This window comes from Erpetoichthys calabaricus, chromosome 17, assembly GCF_900747795.2.
Source record: "Erpetoichthys calabaricus chromosome 17, fErpCal1.3, whole genome shotgun sequence".
Lineage (NCBI taxonomy): Eukaryota > Metazoa > Chordata > Cladistia > Polypteriformes > Polypteridae > Erpetoichthys > Erpetoichthys calabaricus.
This window is the reverse complement of record NC_041410.2, coordinates 54,830,016-54,854,797: the sequence shown is the minus strand read 5'-3', so window position 1 is coordinate 54,854,797 and position 24,782 is coordinate 54,830,016. Positions and strand designations below refer to the sequence as shown.

General features: G+C 37.9%; 1 protein-coding gene across 1 annotated transcript in view; it reads left to right on the top strand.

The window, feature by feature from the left end:
* The window catches only part of scaper (S-phase cyclin A-associated protein in the ER), a 720,649-nt gene that overhangs the window by 183,145 nt on the left and 512,722 nt on the right, over positions 1–24,782 (top strand). Inside the window, 1 exon segment of the mRNA XM_051920308.1 lies at positions 4,861–5,079. Coding sequence (XP_051776268.1) covers positions 4,861–5,079 — 219 coding nt within the window.

The following is a 24,782-nucleotide window of genomic DNA, read 5'->3' as shown; positions in this document are numbered from 1 at the left end:
TAAAGAAATAATCAATTCTTTAGAACCAATAACATACTGGTGAGAAGAATGCTCTTGAGTTTGGATTTAGAAATCTCCAAGGGTCTGATAAGTTATGATCAATTACAAACTGTGGAATTGTTTTTGCAGTGTTAAATGTTATTGCTCCTGTGGCTGGATTTAAAACACAGTAAAAGTCTCCGGCCATTATATTTTAATGAATGTTCACATTAGGAATGGATGTAAATACATTTTGAATGAAGTCTCCATCTTCTACATTGTGTGTGTAGATATTTATCAAAATCACTTTGCAATTAAATAAATTACCCATAACGATCACATATCGCTCTTCAGAATCAGATACTATATCTGGTACTATAAATGAAATTGTTCTACGTATTAAAATTCCCACACCACTCGCTTTCTTTATACTGTATAGCTAGAGTGGAATATTTGGCTAGTCCAATCTCTTTGCAACCAAAACTGATCCTTGCTTAATAAGTGGGTCTCCTTTAAAAATAATATCTTGGCATTTAGATAGATAGATTTAGACCTGTTGGGTGAGAGAATACTTTCTTTCTCATTAATTCATGATTGAGACCTTTGACATTCTCACTGTTTGGACATAGAGACATGGATTCTGAACTTTTGTTGACATTTTGTAGTCTTAAACTAAGGCAGTACATTATTACATAAGATAGCTTTAACCTTAATTTCCAATTTTGCCAGGAGTTATTTCTGTGAAGCCTATTGTTGTTGTTGTGTTCACACTTACAATGGAGGGAGGAAAGGATACATTAGAAATAGCTTACACTCTTTCTCCACCCAATTTTGTCTCCCCACGTGAGGCTAGACCACACTTCATGAAGTCCAAGTCCTCTGACATACCTAGAGACAAAGCAAGCTCCCCAGCAATGGTGTAGAACAGTGTTTCCCAAACTCGGTCCTGGGGACCCTCTGTGGCTGCAGGTTTTTGTTCTAACCAGCTTCGGTTTTTAATTGAACTTCTGGACTAATTAAGTGAACTGATATTTCCCAAGTTCTGTGTTTAGGGAACAATATAGAAATTAGAAAACTAAGTTTGCTGAAAAAAAAAAAAAAAATATTAAAATGTACCAAGCAGTTATATAGGAATAATGTATTTTTTTTCTTTTTAACAGTATTTTCATCTTGATATTCATTCTACTTTTCAAGGTTTTCTAATTATTTAATTAATCCATCATTTACTAATTAGTGGGTCTGACTCTAATGTAGTTGCAGCCTTTGATTATTCAGTGTTGCTTGCCTGGGTGTCTGCTCTGCTTGTTTTTAATTGTCATTATTAAGATGCAACGAATGCGGAAAAACTGCACAGAGAAAGGGCAAAGTATAATGAAATCAACAAAAGAGAGTTAAGCATTTAACACTAGAATTACCAGAGCCTACGAAAAAACTCGTAAATCCGTCCCACCTTAAATCGCGTCTTAAATCCGTTTGCACCTCTCCGCCAGAGTCCTTTGTCATCTAAATGTGCTGATAAACAAAAGCTACTAGCAGCCAGCTATTCCATCCCCCCACCGACTTAGAATGAACTTCTCCTAGCTCAAGCCTTGCCTTGATTTGATTACCTGGGATTGAAGTGGAGTTTTAGAGTGGAAATAATTCTAGCGTTATTTAGAATACACGCATTTCATGTGTGTTCCATTTCTATAGTAGGCTGTTCAAACACATTTTTAAAACAGAAACGTTTTTCATATTCTAATAGTAAATGACAAAATGTAGGCATAAACTATATAACGTATGAAGCCTGAAGTCCATATATCAAAGAAACACTTTCACAAAAGGTACAAATAAGAGAACACGTGCGCTTTCATTCAGAAATATAAAAAAAAAAAAGCCGCGTTAGCATGCCGCATTGACAGCCTTACTACAACCGCCGCGATGGCGTAATGGTATCAGCTCCTAACTGCGAATCAGAGGGTGGCGAGTTCGATCCCGCACGGCTCCACTTCGAGAAATGAACTGCTCTTATTCTTACAATTTTAGAATAACAACATAAATTTGATTTCAGTCTGTAACAGCCGGTGTAACTTATGATACTGGTAAAGGTTAGCTTTTTTTTTTTTTTTTTTTTTTTTTAATTCACTTTTCATTCTTGCAGTCGCATTCAGAATCAATCCATACAACCCCATCTGACACAGCTGGTTTCACATAAATAAAAGTGCACTTTTATTCAAGACTATAACCGAAGAATAAAGAAAGCAAGTTACAGTTGGTGGTTGATACAACAGCTTGCGTGGTGCAATGTTAAGAACTGCTGATTTCCGATCCGTGCTATATAAAATCATCACATTCAAATATTAACAGTTCCCACACACCCAAGGTCCGCCATTCCTACATTTACGACATGTGTACTTGTTGCAGTGTACACACCTCTCTGTGCTATGGTTCCTATTACAGTGAATGAGCACCTGACACTGTACTTTCTTCCCTGGGGGAAGCTGAGGTCTTAGAACGGAAGTTTGTTGATGCTGTATCATCTTTTCTTTTTCCATCGCCTTTTCCTGTAAGAAGCGACGACGAAGTTCCTCTGCAAGGTCAGCCATGAACACTCTTCTTTTCTCAGCGGACCCCGTGCATGCCTTATACAGTACGTGTGCGTTCATCGCTGCTAGGTCAAGGATGTTGTAGAACACAGCAACCGGCCACCTGCGTGTTCCTGTTCGCACTGAATAAGCACGCGCCTTCTGGTCCATGATGTCAACGCCACGCTGGGGAAAAAAGAAAGACAAATATATGTGACATTTTGAAGAAATCATTTTATCACCAGAATAGCACCAGAATACTTCGTCACACTAATATTTTTTTCATTAGCATACCTTCATGTGGTTGTAGTCTGTGACCGTGTTTGGTTTTTTTTTTTTTATCTTGCCCAATCTCCACATCATGGTGCATTGTGCTGAGAATGCAGACAGACTTCATCTTTTTGGGCACATACACTGTCAGCATGGCACTGGGAGATCTCAACACCAGCGTGTAGAATTGTTCGTGTACTGAACTGACTTTAGCTGCAGGTGGAAGTTCCCGTCGCACTTTATTCATGGTGCCAAGCAGAGTTGTATTGCGGTGCAGCAGTCTATTAGCCAGCGAAAGTGACGTGAAGAAGTTGTCTGTTGTTACGGTTCTGCCTTTTTGGATTGCGGCAGATTTGGAGACAAAGTACATGTGCAATGCCACTCCTTATTTAGGAAAAGATCCCAGTCGTCCCACGGGAGAAAGACTTTCCGAGTCTGTGGTCATAAAGCTTATGGAGCCATTTCTGGACAAAGGCCGGATTTACGAGTTTTTTCGTAGACTCTGGTAATTCTAGTGTTAAATCTATAGCAAAAGCAACAATATTTTTAAATGTCTTATAAATGTAAAAATCATGCTGCTATGCTTTTCTGAACATAGAATAAGAGAAAAAAAAATACCAGCTAATTAAATGAGCTCAGTGTTATCAGGCCACAGGAGGTTCCTGGGACTGAGTTTGGGAAACACTGGTGTAGAAGGATTAAAGTAGAGACATCTATTGGCAATACAGTCCAGATACTATAAACCTGGAATATAATCTTAAGCAGTCCCAAAATAATAAACCCAGGGAATGACGTTAAATAGTACCCGTGGAGAAGCAGATAACATATGATAGTACAATCCTGATGCAATAAACCAAGAATATGAGGTTAAAGAGTCCCTAAAAATGTAGAACTTGCCTTGAATATCCACTCTTGATTTAGCAGGATGCAAGAGGCTGTATCTGATTTTGGCTTTCCGTAAGAACTGTTTAATGCTGTAAAATGCGATGGTTATTTTCAAATATAATCTCTTGTTTCAGTCTGAAAGTGACATCAAATTTAATTTAGATTACAATTTGTCTAAATGTACAATGAAGATTTTAGGTTTTGAAGCATTCGATCCATATATTAAGTAAGCTGCTGATATCTCTGTGTCTGATATTAAAGTCCTCTCCAATTATTTTAGAGAATATTTCAGCTTTGAATTTCACTGGGTTTAGACTTTCACGGTTTTCAGGGAGACCTTTGTTTCTCATATTATTTCTTCTGTATCCATCTTCCAGTGCAGTTAGTCTGCCTCCAAGCACTTTGCATTCAGAATTTGCAGCCGTTGCCTTTTCATCAGCGGTAGATGCCAGTTGTTCAACTATTTCAATGCAATTTGTGAATATTTGCTTAACATCTTCAAGCTGAGCACCAAGTGCTCTAATTTGAAATTTATTGTTGCAGTGCTGGCACAAATGGGCCCTGACATTCAATCTGGAAAGACCAGGGGTTAATATTTTCTATAGAAATTATGTGACATGGAAATGAGTATTGATTCATTATATGCAATGCAGCTATGAAAATATTGTAATGTATCTGTGGGAGTTTAGCAAAGTTAGTTATTTAAATCTTAATTATAAGTAAATGTATAGTATCTGGATATAGATAATATAGATCTAGTTAGCTGAAAAACAGCAAGCAAAAAGCACAGCACAGAGCACAAAACTAGTTGGAATATGGCTAATGCAAGAATGATGCCTGCTTCCATACAAAGACAATAAGGATGAATGTGTTGGGAGACATTAAGTCCCACATGTCAGTGGCAGTATATTTATGATCACCTGTACTAAAAAAAGTGTAGGTTGAAGAATTGAATGTATAGTATTAATACAATCACTGGTGTTACATTTAAATATTCTGGTACATGTCGTATTTATGATTATTTTCAATCCATGCTAATCATTTTTCTTTATATGATTGCCCTTGATCCTTGTTTTAAATCACATACATTTATTTTTAGCATTAATTTTTAGGGACTGTAAACTACAAAAATCTTGGTTAATTATGTATTGTATTTCATTAGTTCACAGACAATCTCGAGGATTCAGCCAAGTCTGGCAAACTGCCCTTGCAATTCATGCCACAGAAGCCTTCTGCAGTGACTCCAGAAATTCACACAGATGATGTCTGTCCTTCAATATGGCAAAAGGTAGAGACGGCTCCTGTTGCATTTGTTACAGACCAAGCTCCAGCTGAAACATTGAAATTGGAGAGTCAACTGGACCCCACAGAGCTTTCAAATGTGAGTGGTGACAGCCTGGAGAGATGTCCCTCTGGGGCTGCAGTAAACACAAAAACGTAAAAAAAATAAATAAATAAATAAAAAAGGGTCTTTTATAGTTTGTATTGGAAAATAATCTAGCAATATATACCAGTAAGGTAGTAATTGTCATTAAAATGTAACTATTTTTGTAACTTTGAGTGTGAAAAAATTTGAATTATGGATATATTTATTTTTGCACATTTAGTAGAAAACCATATTAGGTTTATTTTTCCCTAGATGAACTTTGCAGGGAATATGAGTAGTCTATTTGGGAATGTTAATCACAAATGTTTTGTGATGAGGAAGATGTCTTTGATGTGTTAAATTAGATATTAAATATGCTTTACAAATTGAATATATTAAAAATCTGCATTTACAAATCAAAAAATTGCGACCTCCAGGGTCATTCTGTATTACTTATATCATCTATAATAGCAGCAATATTGCTGTTTTAACCTCCTTAGTGTTTCATTTTATTCCAAAAAACATGTAAAAAGCGTTGCATATTTCTTTGGCATGAAAAATTACATTTTTATTAAATCTCAAAAATATAATAATGATACAAATAATAATAGTAATGATGAATAAAATTAATATTATGAAATGAACAATAATAACAGTAATAATAATACTACTAATGATGCCAAAACAGTATATATCTCAAAATAAGTCCCTTGTGTGGTAAATCTTAAAGCACGGTGAAAGACACAATCCAACGTCACAGTCAGGACAATAATAGCTTGTTTCTTTTCGGATTTTCTATCCTGATTCATCAGTTTTTGAACAGCACACTGCACAGGTACAAGTTGGATTCCGTTTTTTTTTTCTGTTGGAGGTATATAATCAATAAAATGTCTACCAATAAGACCCTCTGGATTGATCCGCAATGTGCTGGGTCGACTGCGTCTCTTTAGCAGTAATGTGAATAGTGGACGTGCGGCAATGATTTGTTATACAAGCTGGCATGTAAAGTTTGCATGAGATACAGTTTTGCCAGCTTTTTGTTTGTAAAAGACAAATGCATTTCATATTCACTGGTCCACTAGATGATGAAATATATTTTGGTTGTATTTGTTTTGTTGTCTCCTCATAATAGGATGGAAAGTCTATTCATGATTCGCATGATCTATGCCACCCATCATGCTGTTGTAGTTGACTATAGCACAAGGCTTCGTAACCTGCTTGTTGCCTTTTGCCTGTGCACTGACTGTAGCTGCATTAATACAGTGCCAAGAAGACAAACATCTTTCTTGTCGTTCCATTTCAGTGCAAGCACTTTATCCTTTTGCCAAGCTACTAGCTCACCTTGCTGTAATTTAGCTCTGCCAAAGTCTTTAGGCATGCCACGACGGTTGGAATGCACTGTTCCATATGCATCAGTCTTTCTTTGAAGCAAGATGTCAAATAGCTCTGGAGAAGTATAAAATATTGTCCACGGTTACACAGTAACCTTGATTCAGGAGAGCATCTATCAAAGTTGGCACTGCTGACGCCATACTTATTGTATTTCGGATCAAACCTTGTCCCTTTCCCTGTGTACAGAACCGAATTCCAAATGTATCCAGTTTTAGATTCACAAACTTTAAGCCCAACTATGTAAAACGTTTTGCTTAATCTTGCTCTTTTTGATGCGATGTACTGTCCATGACAGTCTGTCCTTATAAACGATGAGACTTTCATCGATGCTGACATCATGGTCCAGAATGTATAACTCCAAAATTTTGCTACAATGTCCTGGTATATCTCCCCAGTTTTCTTCAGTTTGGGTGTTGGATGGGTATTCTCATTAAAGTCTTCATTTTTGGTAAAGTGCAGATAATTTCATAATTAGTGAAAACCTGTACTCAGACATAATTTCTTCAAAGAATGTTACCATTGACAGCACTTTTACAGCCCAAGTGATTCTTGATTCTAATAGTTACGCATGACGTATCTGTACAGTAACGCTTTCGCAAACCGAGTAACGCTTGGGCCTAACACTAAGGAGGTGAATATTAGTTAGCATTGTATAATATTTGAGACAGCAATAGCTTGCATATTTTTGTGGTTTTTTTTACATACATCCAGTCCTCAAGTTCAGGGTTGCAGGGGACCATACACTGTCCAGGCAGCAGTGGATGTAGGTTTAAGGCAGGGCACAACCCTGGATGGGTCAAAGACATGTTCACATTCACACAAAGGTCAATTTAAAATTGCCAGTTAAGCTAACACAATAACACGCTAATTCTTTGGTAAAAATCTATGATCTATGATGTAATAAAACACAAAGGTCTATTTGTGTCCAGTCCTTCAGAGAAATGTAATAGCAAAAAATGAAAAGAGAAAATTTCAGAATATTACAAATGGGCCATCTTCAAGGAACAACTAATAGGTTACAACCTTCAGATGTTCTGCAGCAATTAAAGTAAATTAAGTCTTGCAGGTTGACACAGTTTGCACAAGAGTCTCATCTTCTGTTGATTACTTAAAACCCTCTGTCTGTCTTAAACTAGAGTTGGAACAGATGTGTTACAACACCCTCTGAAGTACTTCTTGCACAATATTACACTGTAGAAAGCTGTAAATTTTGGTGATAATGGCAAGAAAATGTCAATTAACAAATGAAATGAGACAGAGTATTACTACTCTTAGAAGTGTAGGCCTTTCATTTAAAGAAGTTGCAAAATAAAATATTAAAAGTGTCAGTGAGTATGTAATCATACACATTCCAGAGGCAATTGGAAACTGGAAGAAACCCTGAAAGGAAGAGATCTGGCAGACACAAAGTCAAAACCCAATCAGAAGACAAGTTTCTGAGGGTCACCAGCTTGCATGATTAGGCACCTCACATCATATCAGCTTCATCTTCAAGCACAGGTTTTAACAGTGCAGGTCAAAAAAAGCAAGTCTAAGTTTTACTGTGAAGAGGAGACTTTGTGCTGCAGGATTGACAGGGTGAGTGGCAGTAAGAAAGTATTTCCTTGAAATACTGGCTGTGGGTTACTGCATTCTTGAAAATAGTCTTATGGATCGATGAGTCAAAATTTGAAATTTTGGTTCATCACATACATAGTGTTTGCACACAATCGAGTTGGCGAGAGGATGGTTCATCAGTGTGTGACACCAACTGTCAAATTTGGAGGAGGATGTGTGATGGGCTGGAGTTGGTGACTTATACAGAGGAACAAAGCTGTTGGTTTTATGGGCTTTACAAGTTTCTTGTGCGTAGGGAAGAACCCTTAGCTCCTTGGTGAACCAAGGCTTTCCATTATAAACCAAAATAGTTTTGCTTGGAATACTGTATATAGAGTTAGTTTTCAATGTGGATATTGGACTTTGTCAAAGGATATGTTTTCACTCCTCTTTGTTTATGGCTTTCATTGATAGAATATTAAGATATGACTAAAGGGCAGTATCCAGTCTGTGTATCTCAGGATTGCATTTCAGCAGTGTCCAGGGGCCTCATGCATAACGCTGTGTGTAGAATTCACACTAAAAGATGGTGTAAAAGACGTACGCACAAAAAAATCCAGATGCATAAATCTGTGTGTACGCCAACTTCCATGTTCTTACGCTACATAAATCCTAGTCAGCGTGAAAAGTAATGCATGCGCCTGCTACCACTCCCTAACTTCTCCCAGAAATATGCCTCTTTGAATATGCAAATCAGTATAAATAGCCCTTAAACTCAGCGTTCTGTGAAAAGGCAATGGCAAAAGCATGGGGGAAAATAGAAGAAGTTCAGCAAATACCAAGTGGTGGCAAGAAAAAACTTACTATTTGTTGGTTTAAACAGTGGTATAAACAACAAAAATAAGTTGATCGAGTGACATAGTGTTGGAGAAACTCAAAAGCTCAAGTTTACAAAGTCACACAGTGCCCGAAATAAAAAAAGTTGTCAGATATCAAAGTCGCCGTGAAAAGGCGAGTCGTAACCCACCGTCCGAGTGTCATATGAAAGCTTATTAGGGTACAGAGAAAAGAAAAAAAAAATAGGGACACAGTGGGGAAAAAAGCTTGAAATGTCAATTTTAATCTTGAAATTTCTACTTTAATCACGTAGTTTATTTTGTCATTAAAGTACAACATCATAAACTTAATCTTAAAATCATTTAATTTACTAGTTTCTCAAATACCATCGTAACTAAAGTAGCACTTCAAATGCTTTGTTTTGTATATGTTCTTCTATGTACTCTGTGTGTGAATCACTATGTGTTTCTTAAACTGGCTTTCTCTTCCTCTGACAGAACACAGAATCCTTTACATTTGTGATATTACAGCTCTCTGAATAATTAAAATACTGAGATGTACACTTGATATAATTTTCATGATGATAGGAGTTAAAGCATGTTATTAAACAAGGGTAACACGGTGGCACAGTGATAGTGACGACTGGCGCCCCATCCAGAGATTGTTCCTGCCTCCCGCAAGATGCTTGCTGCGTTGTGCGTGACCTTCAATGAAATAATTTATTGCAGCAGTACTGTCTCTTTCAAACGTACTAACCAATTCCTTTCCTTCCTTTTCTTTCTCCAAGTAACCAATCGCCACACAATCAGCTCTGTAATAGATATTAAGCCAACTGTAAGCTTAGAACGCCAGTTCTTCAAAACTTTTAAGGAACATTGAAATATTTTCATAGTACATGGTTAATTATTCTATCCATCTATCCTTCCAGTGTCGCACCAGCCCCAGCAAGAATACAGCACGAGGCAGGAACAATCCCTGAACGGGGTGCCAGCTCCTTGCTAGTGCTGCGACACAGTGTCCTCACATGTTTAATTATTAACAATATAGATTATTTAAATGATGTTAACATTTTATCTGTATAATGTAATAAACATATTTTGCTGCATTTCATCTTAAAAATGATATTGTCATCATATGTAAATACGCACTGTATAAAGAGGCTCAGGTTGTGCAATATAATAACTGTATCGCAAGTTTACAGTTCAATACAAACAGATCTACAAGGAACACTTAATGGACTGATTGATTTTGTTTATAGTTCTTGGTATGAAACTGTTTCTGAACTGCGAGGTCCATATAGGAAAGTCTCTGAAGCGTTTGCCGTATAGGGGCTGTTCAAACAGACAGCATGACTGAGACAGTGTGTGCTAGATGCTGTATACCGATAATTCCCTTTGTGATCAGCTGCTGTAGAGCTGTGATTCCACTCTTGGATACAGTGATATAAATACTCCGAGTGGTGCAGTGAGAGTAATATGGAAAAAGATGATCCACTGTGGCAACCCCTAACGGGAGCAGATGAAAGAAGAAGAAGAAGAAGGTGCAGTGAGAATAACAACGCTAAAGCAGCTGTGGTATTTGGAATAGTTTGGCCATTCTGTGGACCATTATATTGTTACATGTTAATTACAATCAGATGCCTTAAACTAATAAACAATATGCAGTTAATTTCAGTGTATATGATAAAGAAGCGTCAGGGATGTGGATCTAAAAAAGAAAGGGAAACCACACAAGAACAGTAGCACTGCTTTGACGCTGGGTGCCGCCAGTTTGCAAAACAGAGCGGAGAACTTGTGTACGTCAAAGATTTAGCTGCCGTGAAAATGTGCGTGGCTTTACGCCAAGTTTAGTTTTTATACATCGTGATGTGAATGTGGAAACGGGCGTATGCAACATTTTGTGCATACGCACTGTTTGTACATGAGTCCCCAGATGATGGTGTTCTTTTGACTTCATCATTTAGCAACTGAATGAGAATCTCCAAATTTGAGATTATTGCCCTGTATTAGAAATGAATGGCTTATTTTCTACAAATATCAGGTGAGCAACTGCCTCATTTGAAGGGGTTGAAGTACCTCAGGCCTTCTTCACAAGTAAGGGCATTCAGGTGATTTTAATATTAAGTCAAAATCAGTGAAACAGCAACATTGTGAATTTGCAACTAGACCTTATTGCAAAGTGGATGTTAAATCTTTAAGCAAACCTTTGGATTTACTGCTTAGTCTGCAGCAGTGTCACATAATATTAGAACATACTGTATTTTTGGAGAAACTGAAAAATTGTGCTTCCCTCTTGATCAAGTATGGAAATGCAGCCAGACAAATAAAAAAATTGTATCACCAAGCTGTTATTAGAATGCTCTGGGACATGGAAAACCTTTTACACCTTAGAAGTTATAATTATTATGTACAGACTCTACCTTTTCAGCTGGTCAATACTGATTATTTGCACTGGATAACTTTTTTTTTGTTTGTTTTGTTTTGTGAGTTTGTATCCGCAGTTTCCACTTGTCAGGGAATTGGCCAACAGGTGAGGAATCTCTTAAATTGGCTTTAGAGCAAGAAAATCTAGTTGTTATAATGGCCTGGTCAATCACCTGACTTAAATCCAACTGAACATTTGTGAAAGGAACTAAAGATAAGGGTTCATAAGAGGGCCTCCCTGAATCTTTAAGATTTAAAGACAATCACTTTAGAAGAATGAGTCAAAATCACACCTGAGCACCACAGGCAGTTGGTTTCTTCATACAGGAATCATTTTGAAGTTGTCATTACAGATGAAGGCCTCTCCACTAAGTATTAAATTAGCTCAATACTTTTTCCCCTGTGTCATTCCACTTTTTTATACTCAGCTTTATTTATGACCTTTAATGTTATGAATTCTTTATATTTGTGTATTTTGTGAGTTAATGCAAATGTTTTGTGAGGATTTCATGTGAATAGCCTCATTGGAAATCTATTTCTTGAAAAGAATGTTGACACGTTCAATACTTTCTTCCCCCACTGTATAACCAGAACAAGCCAAGCTTCACTTCATCATGTCCGCTGTTCTGGAAGCCATAAACTGACTGATGTGGCGCAGTATTCAGTTTTTGAATGGTGTGGGTGTACATACAGAACACATACATAATGTTATTGGCAACATGAAAATGCAATTTGCAGCATTATCCAGTTTTCTACGTTACAATATTCTGTACAATAATTGCACCCAGTAAAAATGATGCAGCTTTTGTTATCCATAAGCAGTTACATTCTATTTTTGCACTTCTATGATGCCAAGATGAGACTTCTAAGTGTCATGGCTTGGGTCAACCCATGATTCATTTATTTTAAGGCAAAGCAGCTTTGACAGAGGTGATGGTACTGTATGTGGTAGCACACTTGGTAACTGGCTGAATCCTCAGTTTTTTATATGGCTTGTACTATTGATTGTAGCAGCAATCATGCTGGCGCCGCAGCCAAATGCTTTTGATCGCAATTGAGTTGATTCGATGCAACAGGAGGAAGGCTGCTGTACCATCCAATGAAATTATGTAGCATTTATACGAGGTTGATTAGTATAGTCCATATATAGTTGTTTCAGGACGGCAAACAGGTGGGGATAGAGACATGTTCACATATGCACATTTACAAGATGACTGCAATTTTTTAAACAGTAAAGTATGTAGAAATGTGCATATGCTAGGTTTTATAAATTAGATTTTTTTGGTGTATGCATATTTTTATGCTTGAATCAGCATAGCTATCCCAAATCCCTTCATTTTTTTCCTTTATAAGTTATATAATGAATCTGAATTATTATGAACCATTATATTGTTGCAAAATTAGCATTTTGACTGTTTAATATCTTATAGTTAAGAAGATGAATTTTATTTTTTTTAGTTAATAGTAGTTGACAATGTAGGTAATCAGATGCAAAACTGATACACTCACATGTATCAAATATATATATAAAAAAAAGTACCATTGTTTTGAACGTTTGCAAATACTAAAATATAATAAAGTTTAATCTGGAAAAACAATTATTGGTTAATTGGGTTAGTGATCCTGGACCATATCACATTTCTGTCTTTGCAACAGCTCATTGGCAAAGCAAAAGTGAATTTTGCCAGTTCATTATCACAAAACCAAGACTGCAAAGTTAAAACAAGTAATCAAAATATAGAGTAAATTGGATTATAAATGTATGTGTATTTGCCAATGACTGCAAAGTGAAACGTAGAGCGTATGAGAACATGAGGGCAACCATTAAGAAGGATATCAGGGAGGCTAAAAGACAGTTGGAGAGGAATATAGCAGATAAGGCGAAAGACGACCCTAAGAGATTCTTTCAGTATTTTAGTAGGAAAAGAACAGTCAAGGAGGAGGTCAAGTGCATCAGAAATACTAAAGGGGAATTAAAAGGTACAGACAGTGAAATAGCGGATGCCCTAAACTTATATTTTTCTGAGGTGTTTACAAGTGAGCAAGTGGATAACCTCCCAGAGGTAAACGGGACTACGAAGGAGGTACTGAGGGATTTGGAAATTGTAGAGGGAGAAGTGCTGCTCAGATTAAATAAGATGAAATCAAACAAATCACCAGGACCAGATAATATTTACCCTCGAGTTCTTAAGGAGGCTAGCGAGTACATATATAAACCCTTGACACATATTTTTAGGATGTCACTGCACACTGGAGAGATTCCGAAGGACTGGAAAATGGCAAATATCATTCCATTATATGAAAAGGGTGACAGGGCAGATCCAAGCAACTGTAGGTCAGTAAGCTTAACATGCATCACAGGAAAATTAATGTACGGAATTATTAAGGATAAGATTAAGCAACACCTGGCAAGGACAGGAGTTATTCTGAACAGTCGGCTTGTGTTCAGAAGAGGGAGGTCGTGTTTTACTAACATGCTAGAATTCTATGAGGAGGCAATAAAAGGATACAATCAAAGTGGAGCATATGATATTATTTATCTTGACTTTCAGAAAGCATTTGATAAGGTGCCGCATGAGAGGTTGGGCATCAAATTAAAAGAAGTGGGAGTTCAGGGTGATGTTTTTAGATGGATGCAAAAATGGCTCAGACACAGGAAGCAGAGGGTGATGGTGCGAGGAACCTCATCAGAACTGGCCAATGTTAAAAGTGGTGTTCCACAGGGGTCAGTGCTAGGGCTGCTGCTATTTTTAATATATATAAATGATTTAGATAGGAGTATAAGTAACAAGCTGGTTAAGTTTGCAGATGATACCAAGATAGGAGGATTAGCAGATAATGTGGAATCCGTTATATCATTACAGAAGGACTTGGATAGCATACAGGCTTGGGCAGATTTGTGGCAGATGAAATGTAATGTCGGTAAATGTAAAGTATTACACATAGGAAGTAAAAATGTGAGGTTTGAATACACAATGCGTGGTCGGAAAATCGAGAGTACACCTTATGAGAAGGATTTAGGAGTCATAGCGCTATATAAGTGAATTATTATTATTATAGTGGACTCTAAGCTATCGACTTCCCGACAGTGTTCAGAAGCCATTAAGAAGGCTAACAGAATGTTAGGTTATATAGCACGATGTGTGGAGTACAAGTCCAAGGAGGTTATGCTCAACCTTTATAATGCACTGGTGAGGCCTCATCTTGAGTACTGTGTGCAGTTTTGGTCTCTAGGCTACATAAAGGACATAGCAGCACTAGAAAAGTTCCAGAGAAGAGCGGCTAGGCTGATTCCAGGGCTACAAAGGTTGAATTATGAGGAAAGATTAAAAGAGCTGAGCCTATACAGTTTAAGCAAAAGAAGATTAAGAGGTGACATGATTGAAGTGTTTAAAATTATGAAGGGAATTAGTAGAGTGGATCAAGACTGTTATTTTAAATTGAGTTCATCAAGAACACGGGGACACAGCTGGAAACTTAAGGGTAAATTTCGCACAAACATTAGAAAGTTTTTCTTTACACAAAGAACAATAGACACTTGGAATAAGCTACCAAGTAGTGTGGTAGACAGTAAGACGTTGGGGACTTTGAAAACTCGACTTGGTGGTTTTTTTGGAAGAAATAAGTGGATAGGACTGGTGAGCTTTGTTGGACTGAATGGCCTGTTCTTGTCTAGTGTTCTAATGTTCTAAAATAACATATCTATACACAATCAAATTTAAGTCACAAGTTAAACTACCATCCATGTATTTTATTAAACTATTTAAAACTTGTGCAGTCTATAAGTTGCAATTTAACTGCAAACTGCAGTTTTATTACCTGATAAGTTCAGTGTTTAATCTAATTGTACTGAAGGTAATCATAGCATCATTTGGTGCATGAAGCGTTTACCAAACATGTAAAATATTTGCAGAATGCATTGTTAATTTTAGTGAAGATGGCTGAATTCTATACCTGCAGTAATTCAGAATTTGTACCCATTTTATATATTAAAAGTTGAGCTGTTTCCTTTTCTGAATTCTCTTTTCAGTGGAAAGCTGAAAGGCCCACAGCTGACCTCTTCCTTCATCCTGTCAGGGGGTGTTTATGCCCATTTAGATTGCTTTGTAGTGAACACTGACACATTTGTAAGCCTAGGTTTTAATGTGTTGCTTTCACATTGTAAATATTCAAGTCAACTGTTTTCCTTGTGAGTGTAACACATTGTGCATGCTTTGTGACTACTATGATCTGAGAAAATCGGATATGTGAAGGGTTCACTTAACAAAAGTTGTGTTGCATCATGTTTTGAAAATTACATGAAATGCAATAGAAATGTCCTTTTGAATGCAAATTAAGATTATTCAAAGAAAAAACTTATTTTGCTAAAAAATAATGTTACATGGAGTAGATGCACTTGGCCATAGGTAGATTTCCAAATTAAATAGTTGTCTTCTGTTTTCATTATTTATTATATTCATAAGTTTCTTTTGGGGAAAAAGAGTTGTATTGAGAATTTATTGTCATATGCACATTAAACAGACATACTGTACTCTGCATGCTCTTCCGTCCACCAGTATACTCAAATTAAACACAAGGCAATACAATTAATATACCAATAGACAAGTGATAAGAAAAACACATTTCTAAAATAAATACAGCAGTGCAATGTATAGTCCAAGTATTACGTAAACATATACATCAAATAATTTCCTATTCAAGCTTTGCTGTCGTAATAGAGAGGCACATTCTGCAGCTTAGTGCTTCCTAATGTTGCTTGCAGTGTTTATATAATTAATGTTCCACAATTCAGTTGAGGAGTGTTTAAAATTTGTATTTACTAGTTTTAACCCAGAACAAGTTAAACCTCTGATGAAGTATGTTATTTGTCTAAAGAAATTAGAAAACAAAAGCATGAGGCATGCTTTTTAATGCATATTAAGCATTTAATCAGCATACTAAGTTAGGTTAAAATGGTGGCAAAAAGTAACAACCAAGACGGAAATACTTCTACAGTGCAAAACCATTACATAAATCAGAATACAAGCAATTCTTTTCACAGAGCTAAATGGCCAATCTATCATTGTCACCTCAGAAATACAATACAATAGTGTAAATTACATTGTTCTTGCACAGAGCTCCTCACCAATTACAGGTGCTTTGATAAGTCTGAAAGCAAAATGGAAGAATAGTTTATACTATGTACTCAATGCAGAACTATAACATATAAGGGTACAAATTTTTTTCAAATACATTAAAAACAATTGTAGAGACTAATTAACACAAGTGGAAAAACATCAATATCTGTCCATCAGCTAATTGTGGAACCTCGGCCAGATTCTAGAAATAGAGCCAGACATAGTCAGAGTCCTGGAGACCTCTGTGATGGTGCAGGTTGGTCCCACGCAATCGCGTCCCACTGGGAGCCTCTTGAACCTTCCACCGCCGATAACATTTCCGAGGGATGAGCCAAGCAAACGAGGACACCACACAAAGCAAAGGGAAGGTTAAACAGTGCTGAGTGCTTTTTTTAAAAGAATTAAATCCAAATAATGTTCAAAATTGCCATGCAAAATCCGTAATAAATAAATAAATCCAGTGAAAGTGGAGGTTAAAATTCAAATAAATAAATCTATTATAAACAAGGTTAAAAACTATCTGGCAGGAAACTATCCTTTTATAAAAGCCTGGTGCATCTTTCTTAAAACTAACGTTTCATCTGTTTATCCCATATGAGCCTTGCAGCAGAGGAATCACCCTGCCAACAGACATAGCCAACCTTCCATGGGTCCAGGTCCCTGCCATTCTATAGCTACAGTAAGGCTCCCTTTCTGGACCTTCGCTCAAGTCCCCAAAGGCCATGGAACTCACATTGGGGCTCCGAATCTGAACCTCATTGACCTCTACTGCTTTCCTGGACTTGCACAATGAGTTGTCCCTTTTAACACATATCACTCTGGCTCCCTAAGTTGCTCAGCCAGAGCGATCACTCCTTCAGCCCCAGGACATGAACCACCTGCTTCCCTTGAGGGGCTCTCCTTCCTAGCTGCCTGCCTTCTCCCACTCATGAGCTCGCTGGCACCGGCTCCTTCAGCCTACTGCTTTATCTCTCTTTCTTTAACCTCCATTGCTTTGTTTCATTCCTTGGGACATTCTCTCTTGTATTTTCTGATTTTGTGCTCACCTTTTTTTATGCCGGGGAGCGGTTGCAGGTGCAATCGCCTGATTGCCACCCCGGCTAATAATGACACTGTCAGACCACCCGCACATGCCAACAAGGTAACACACTGATGGCTGACCATCTCATACCAACCCGAAGACGAACTGTCTTCTCAGCAGATTGGTCACACCTGCTCCACTCACCAATGTGAGTACATCCAATTATTTATTTATTTAAAATGGCCACTTTTTCTGAGACATGGACCAGCTATACCATATTCCTCCCCCCTTAAGCCTCCAGTTGCATGGGAAGGCTGTATGCTTCAACCAACCTAGTGCAACTGGTGGCCCAGATCCGCGGTTTGGCTCTGTCACTGCACTAAAACCAATAAAATCTCCAAGACCTAAGTTCCCTCTGTAAAAAGAGGAAACATTAAAAAGAAAAAGAACACTTAAAATGATACTAAAACAAACTATAAATATAAGTGTCCATTGCAAAGTTAATTTCTTAAAAAAAGCCCTCTTCTAGCTTGGGTCCAAGGGTTCTTTTGCAACAGTCAGACATCTTCACCCACTTGCTGTTCTGTCTCCAGATCTTCAGTCTCCATCGCCAGTTCATCCCACCACTGCCACCAAATGTGATGATGTGGATCGGATACATGTTCCCCCTCAGCTGCCTCCCCTCTACTGGCCATTCTACAGCTGAGTCAGTGTTGGGCCAGCCAGCACTTCTACTCGATAATTCCAGTGCTCCTTTATCTGAGATGTCTTTTCCATAGCTAGACAAATAACTGGCGTAGAGCAGTCTCACCAAGTGCCACATGAGGATATCGAAAAGAGAAACAAAATAGGGCAGGGTTAGTACGTTTCTAAATTTTGTATTGCTTATATTTTAGTAGTAACTAGTTGATTACCCAGTGGCTTCGCTCACTGAGTGCAAGGGAAAAAAATAAAATGTAGTCTATCTATATATATATATATAATTCACAAAGTCGCCGCCAAAGGGGGAAGACACCCATGAAAGCACGCACACCAAAACAAGACACCCATGAAAGCACGCACACCAAAACAAGACACCCATGAAAGCACGCAGGAAGAGGCGTGGATTCACTAAGCCGCCGACAAGTAGGAAAGAGCCTCGCCCACCAACTCTATGACCATTGGATACGACGACAAATCGCAGAGCCACACCCACTAACTGGGACGCGATGCCTCTGAAAAAACAGCGTCATTTAAGTTCATCTGTTGTACGCTACACATGGACCTCTGAGCCACCTTGAGTTGGGGGCAGCAAGTCTTTGATAGGCTGCAACAAAATGATGAAAGTACAGGCGCATTTTTTCACACAAGCTGTGGGTGTTAGTTAATTTGTTACTCGAAGGATTTCAAGATTTAATATGCACAGGCGGTAACACTGCAAATGCAGCCCAAACGAACCAAAAATCTTCCACAGTCTCCTTACTGTAAAGCAGCAACACTACCACTGCGCTACAAGACAGAGAATGCAGTTAAATAATGCACCAGGCTCGATTTTACTTTCACTTCTGTTTGGACAACTGTGTTGTTCAGAAAGTGTTCACCCATCAATACATAATTATGCGACATATGATACGGCGTGAGTTGGCAAGAGCCACGAGGGTTCCGCGGTGTTTCCCAAACTCGGTCCTGCTGAACCCCTGTGGCTGCAGTGTTTTGTTCTAACCAGATTCCTAATCATTAATGCCGGTGAAACTCATCAGGGATAAGTCGGTTTTTCAAACGCAGTCGTGTAGCAGATTAGCTGGATGTAATAATCCGAGATGAATGCGCACCTCCGCGCTGAGTGAAAACACAATGTATATTGCTGCAACAAAATGATGAAAGAACAGGCGCATTTTTTTAACACAAGCTGAGTGGGTGGGTGTTAGTTAGTTAATTAGTTACTCAAAGCAATTCAAGATTTAATATGCACAAGCGGTAACACTGCAAAAACAGCCCAAACCAGGAAAGACAGCTGGCAAAAAGTCACCAACAAACTAAACGCGTGTGCATTGTACTTACTGAAAGCATCGTTATGGATTTTGCAAATGTTCATTTTTTTCCCTCTGCTTAAAAAACATTGAAAAAGCGGCGTATACTACGTCTCGGGTTGGTTTGCAGCGTGTAAAACAGTTTGTTTGTCGCGGATAATTTGCTATCCACACAAGTAGGAACCAGGAAGCAAACCCACAATCTTCCACTGTCTCCTTACTGCAAAGCAGCCGTACTACTACAGTGCCACAAGGCAGTTAAAGAAGTTATATTTATATTTTTTACACATCACACACTAGAAGCTGCTGACGAACCCTCTCTTCGTTGTCAGTCTGTAGCTGCGAAAAAATAAAAGCAATACGAGTTTTAACAGACGTCATTGAAGTGTATCATAAGTTTCTGTAACGTTAATAAAAATGGCCAGGAAGTGTTACTACAGAGGTGAGTGTTAAATGCTTCAAAGCTTCGATACGATTTCCGACACAATTGCTTCAAACGTGTTGATGCTTCGTGAGGCTTCACTCCGCCCATCACTACTCAGAGGTTACTGAACGAGAAATCAGCAGACTAGCATGACGGATGGGGCGTAATCGGCGTCCTTCCCCTGTCCTCCGGATTTTTCAAATGTTAATTTTTTCCCTGTGCTTAAAAATCATTAAAAACCCAGCCTGATTATGCGGCGTATGGTATGCCGTGGGTTGGCTAGTAAGTTATTAAATAGTAAAACATTAACATTTAAGAAGTAAAGATATATTGAGCACTACTGGAGTGGTTTGGGGTAAACTACATTTTAAAGGCTCTATAACACAACAGGTAAGTAGTATTAACAGTAGCTAAAATGTATTTGGATTACCTCCCTGTAGTAGATCCCTTGTGAAAAGCACTACACGACCGCTGTGGTATAGAAATTACATTTTCTATGTGAACTTCTAAATTTCTGCCAGACAACCTTGCACTATGTGCCAGTGATTTACTTCTTAAAATAATTAATCACAAAAGGAACTTTGAATGTTGCGGGGTTTTAGTGACCCGAACTCACCTTAAGGGACAGTAAGTAGTAGTGCAGGGTACTTTACAAACAGCTTCGATGGCGCTGATTACACTCATTCGCAAAGATTTTCACTCTCCCAGGAGCTGACAGGGCACTTAAAGTGTCACAAACGGTGTGAGAAGAGAGGACACTGCCCGAGACTGCGAAGCTCTCGACCCGCGGAGCAGCCCAACATCCCGCGTCTCCCAGCGTCCACTTTGTTCTCACGCACATTGTTTACAGCTTGGTGCAATTAAAAAGTAGAAAGACGCAAAGCTGTTTTCCTCATCTCTTCTACTATCAAGTACTGCCAACTAAAAAAAAAGTTACAATATGGCAGTTTCCGCAACAGTCACGTGGACGAATAAATAAAACTTCTCTGTCAGAACGTGCCTAGCGGTGGACGGGTCAGCGCTGTAGTCCAGAGAGGAGGGCTGGGAGAGGACGATGCGGGGTGTACTTCTATGGGATAGATCGGCATGTTTGTGTTTACTTCTTTTCAATATCAGTAAAATAACTCTCACACAAATAATAACAATTCATAAAGACGATATAAAAATGGCGTCCACAAACGAAGTGATTAGTTCCTGTATTATAATATGTTCTGTGGTCATACGTAATTTCCGTTTCATGCGGAATTTCCATATCGCGTGGTCATACGTAATTTCCGTTTCAAACGCGAAAAGAATTTTATATATATATAGATGACTAACAACAGAGATGTAGTATGCATAGCTAATCAGCAGTTCTAATCCGAGTAAAATCATCCCCAGTCTGTAACTGGCTATCACTCATGCCTTCACCACTTAACGGCTAATGTGTGGTGAGTGTGTTGCATCATCCAGGTGGATTCCACTCAATTGTGGTGGTTGAAGTGGCTCCCTACTCAATATGTAAAGTGCTTTGAGTAGTGAGAAAAGCGTTATATAAATGTAAAGTAACATTAATAATACAAGTATTATAATTTAAAAGCTAAGACTGAAGGGGCTTCTCTTATACTAGTAGGTAGACCATTCCACAGCTTTGGGGCCTTGTAACTAAAAGCTTGACCTCCCACTGTTATTTTATTAATCCTTGGAAACATAGCAGGCCAACATGTTGAGATCTTAATTTGAGCTTAACCTAGCTGCTCTTGCTTCCAGAAGTGACCTGTTTTGTGCATGAACCTTAATGTTGAATTTATGAGATGCAAACTGAATGTTTAAAATTTTATGTGACCTGTATTCTACATTGATAAAAGCACTTTATAGTCTGAATATAGAACCTAAAATGGAAATATGTCAAAATGGTGTTGATGGACATTTAAAATGTTGCAATGAGACCACCAATTTTCTGTAATTTTATTAAGATTTTTGTTTTGTTTTATTAAACGTTTTTCTTATTATTATCAGTAATTGTTATTGTGTCATATAGCATCTTGGGCCATAGGGTTAGACAGAGTTTCACACTGTCTTAATATTTGTTTTTTTTATTCAGACATGTACTATATAGTAATAGTATATCAACATAGAGAAGCAGTGATTTATATATTTAGTTTATACTTGCATAGCATAATATGACAATCTAAATCATTTTGCACAAATGTATAGGATAATTGTGCTAGACAAAATATTTTGGATTGTCTAGCTCTAAATATACTGATATGTATGTTTAGCTATTATATTACTACTTAGTAATATTATTTTTAAATACAGGAGTAGTTTTTTCTTCAAGCTGGAAATTGTTCACATGCTCTAAATCTGAACCTTTAAGGTTGTAATTGAAAGTGCCAATCTTTCCAGACAGTGAGACTGTGAGTGGAGCACTGTTTAGTGTCAGTTTTAGATATCCTTTCTCTCTTTCCACAGTACATTTTTGTGCCTAATTGCTCTTGCATTTTTCCCTCACATTCTTCTAAAGCAGTTGCCTTATGTTGAAAGCTCAGTCTAGTTTTTTTTTTTCTTTTTCTTTGTTTTTTGAAACAGGTGGATGTCCATTTATAAAAGATGTTTTTGAAGTCTACTTAGCTTTATGGCCCTATTAACCTTTTGACCCTTTGGACGTTATATGCCAAATAAGCGTTTTGTGTTGTCTTGTGTTTTAAATCCATGTAAACCATAGTAACGCCATTGCTGAGAGACACTTATTGAGTTAACTTGCAATAGGCTCTTGAACTCTATGGTTGACATCAAAGATTAGTTGGCAGAACTTGGTCTTGAATATGGAGTTCTGTGTTAAGTATTGAGATAAATGGCTTTTTAATGGCCTCAAGGGAATGTTATCTAAACCCCAGATCAAAAGGTTATTTTGGTTTGTGTTCTACTGCCCGAGACACCTCTCTGGGTGGCTGTAGATAAGAACCCTAGTGTTTAGACTCCACTATGGTGCATGTCATAGACAAACAGCTATGGCGCTGAAAGAAACCTCTCATTGATTTTTCTCATTAAGCATATTTTATGGCTTAATTCATGTGAAATTTTAGTGTACTGTTCACCACTGTTTCCATTGTGTTATGTGTTATATGTGTTTACTTTAGAAAATGCACATGGGCAATTTTACTATGCAATTTTTGTCGTTTTGTTTGTAAACCATGAAATTATTCTTAAATATGTTACTTAGCAGTTCACATCAGAAATTTAATGTTAGAAATGAGGACATTCCCTGTTTCTTTTGTTCAATTCAATTTTGCATTTACTCACTCAGTGACTTTCACTAGCTTTTGAGCTGCTCTGTCTGGTAAAAGCTGTGGTGCCAATATGCCAAGCTGCATAGACTAGACCAGGGGTAGGCAACGTCGGTCCTGGAGTGCCACAGTATGTGCAGGTTTTTGTTCCAACCCAGTTCCTTAACGAGAACTCAATTATTGCTGATGAAGCACATATTGCTTAAGTGACATTTTAATGCTTCATTTTAGTGGTCTCGCTTGTTAAGGTTCTCCAACCTTAATTACTTATTTCAATCTTAAACTGCTGCATTCAGTGTTTTAATTGCTCCTTATTAGCAATAAGATGTAAAACAGGGGTAGGCAATGTCGGTCCTGGTGAGCCGCAGTGGCTACAGGTTTTCATTCCAACCCAATTGCTTAATTAGAAACCAATCATTGCCAATCTCAGACCTTATTTAATTTTATGGCTTGTTAGTCTGTGCAATGTAAGGCTTTTATATCGTAGATTTGAAGCCTAAAACAGATCATTTTCAGTCTGTCACATTTTTCTATTAAGCGTTTTATTAAATCAAACCGTGCATGATGAACACACACAGATGTAATTGGAAAAAAGCTAGCTGGAGAACTGCTGGCTGCTTTGTCTTTTACATCTTATTGCTAATAAGGAGCAATTAAAACACTGAATGCAGCAGTTTAAGATTGAAATAAGCAATTAAGGTTGGAGAACCTTAACAAGCGAGACCACTAAAATGAAGCATTAAAATGTCACTTAAGCAATATGTGCTTCATCAGCAATAATTGAGTTCTCGTTAAGGAGCTGGGTTGGAACAAAAACCTGCACATACTGTGGCACTCCAGGACCGACGTTGCCTACCCCTGGACTAGACCACATCACCTGTTGCCATACAGTCCAGGTGAATTCTTAGATGCTTGCACGCCAGCCAAGAGATGCAATCCATCCAGTGTATCCTGGCTATTCCTTTTAGATCTTTTCCCAGTAGGCTGTGAGCTTATACTTGTGATCTCCTTCTTTTGCATACTACTCACAGCTCTTGTCTATACTGTAGGTGAGAACAGGAATGTTGATTGGTTAGTAAACTGAAAGCTTTAAGTTAGAAATTGTCTCTCACAACAATCTGGTACTATGCTTGCAAAACTGCCATCACTACCCCAGTTTTTTGGTCAGTGTCATGAATATCTTTACTGTTAGTTAGAGGTACTTTAATTCCTTCAGTGGGGCCATTACCCCATCCTTACTTTAGTCTGGGAGAGGAGCTTGACTTCATCCTGCTCAAATTACACTTGGATATGAGTGACTTGAATGTGCATCGGCAGTCACAATGGTCTTCAGGGTCTCAAACTCTAATGCACTCCAAGACTCACATCAGTGTATTCTCTCATGTTTACTCTCCCATGTTTACATATTTCATAGACTTGCCATTATTATCTTATCTATCATTGTACAAATACAAGAAACAAATAGGATGCAGCTGCAGCTCTGGAATCTGTTACTCTTTTTGATCTTTCCATAACATCCTTTAAGGTGCACCTTTTCAGGTACACAGGGTACTTTTACTCAGGATTTTTAAACTCCTTTGGCCTCATAAATATTAGTACAAGGACTAACAATGGGTCCACCTTTACATAGTCAGAACCAAACCTGCTTTGTTTCTCATGGATCTGAGTTTCAGCTAACAGGAGCAGTCTC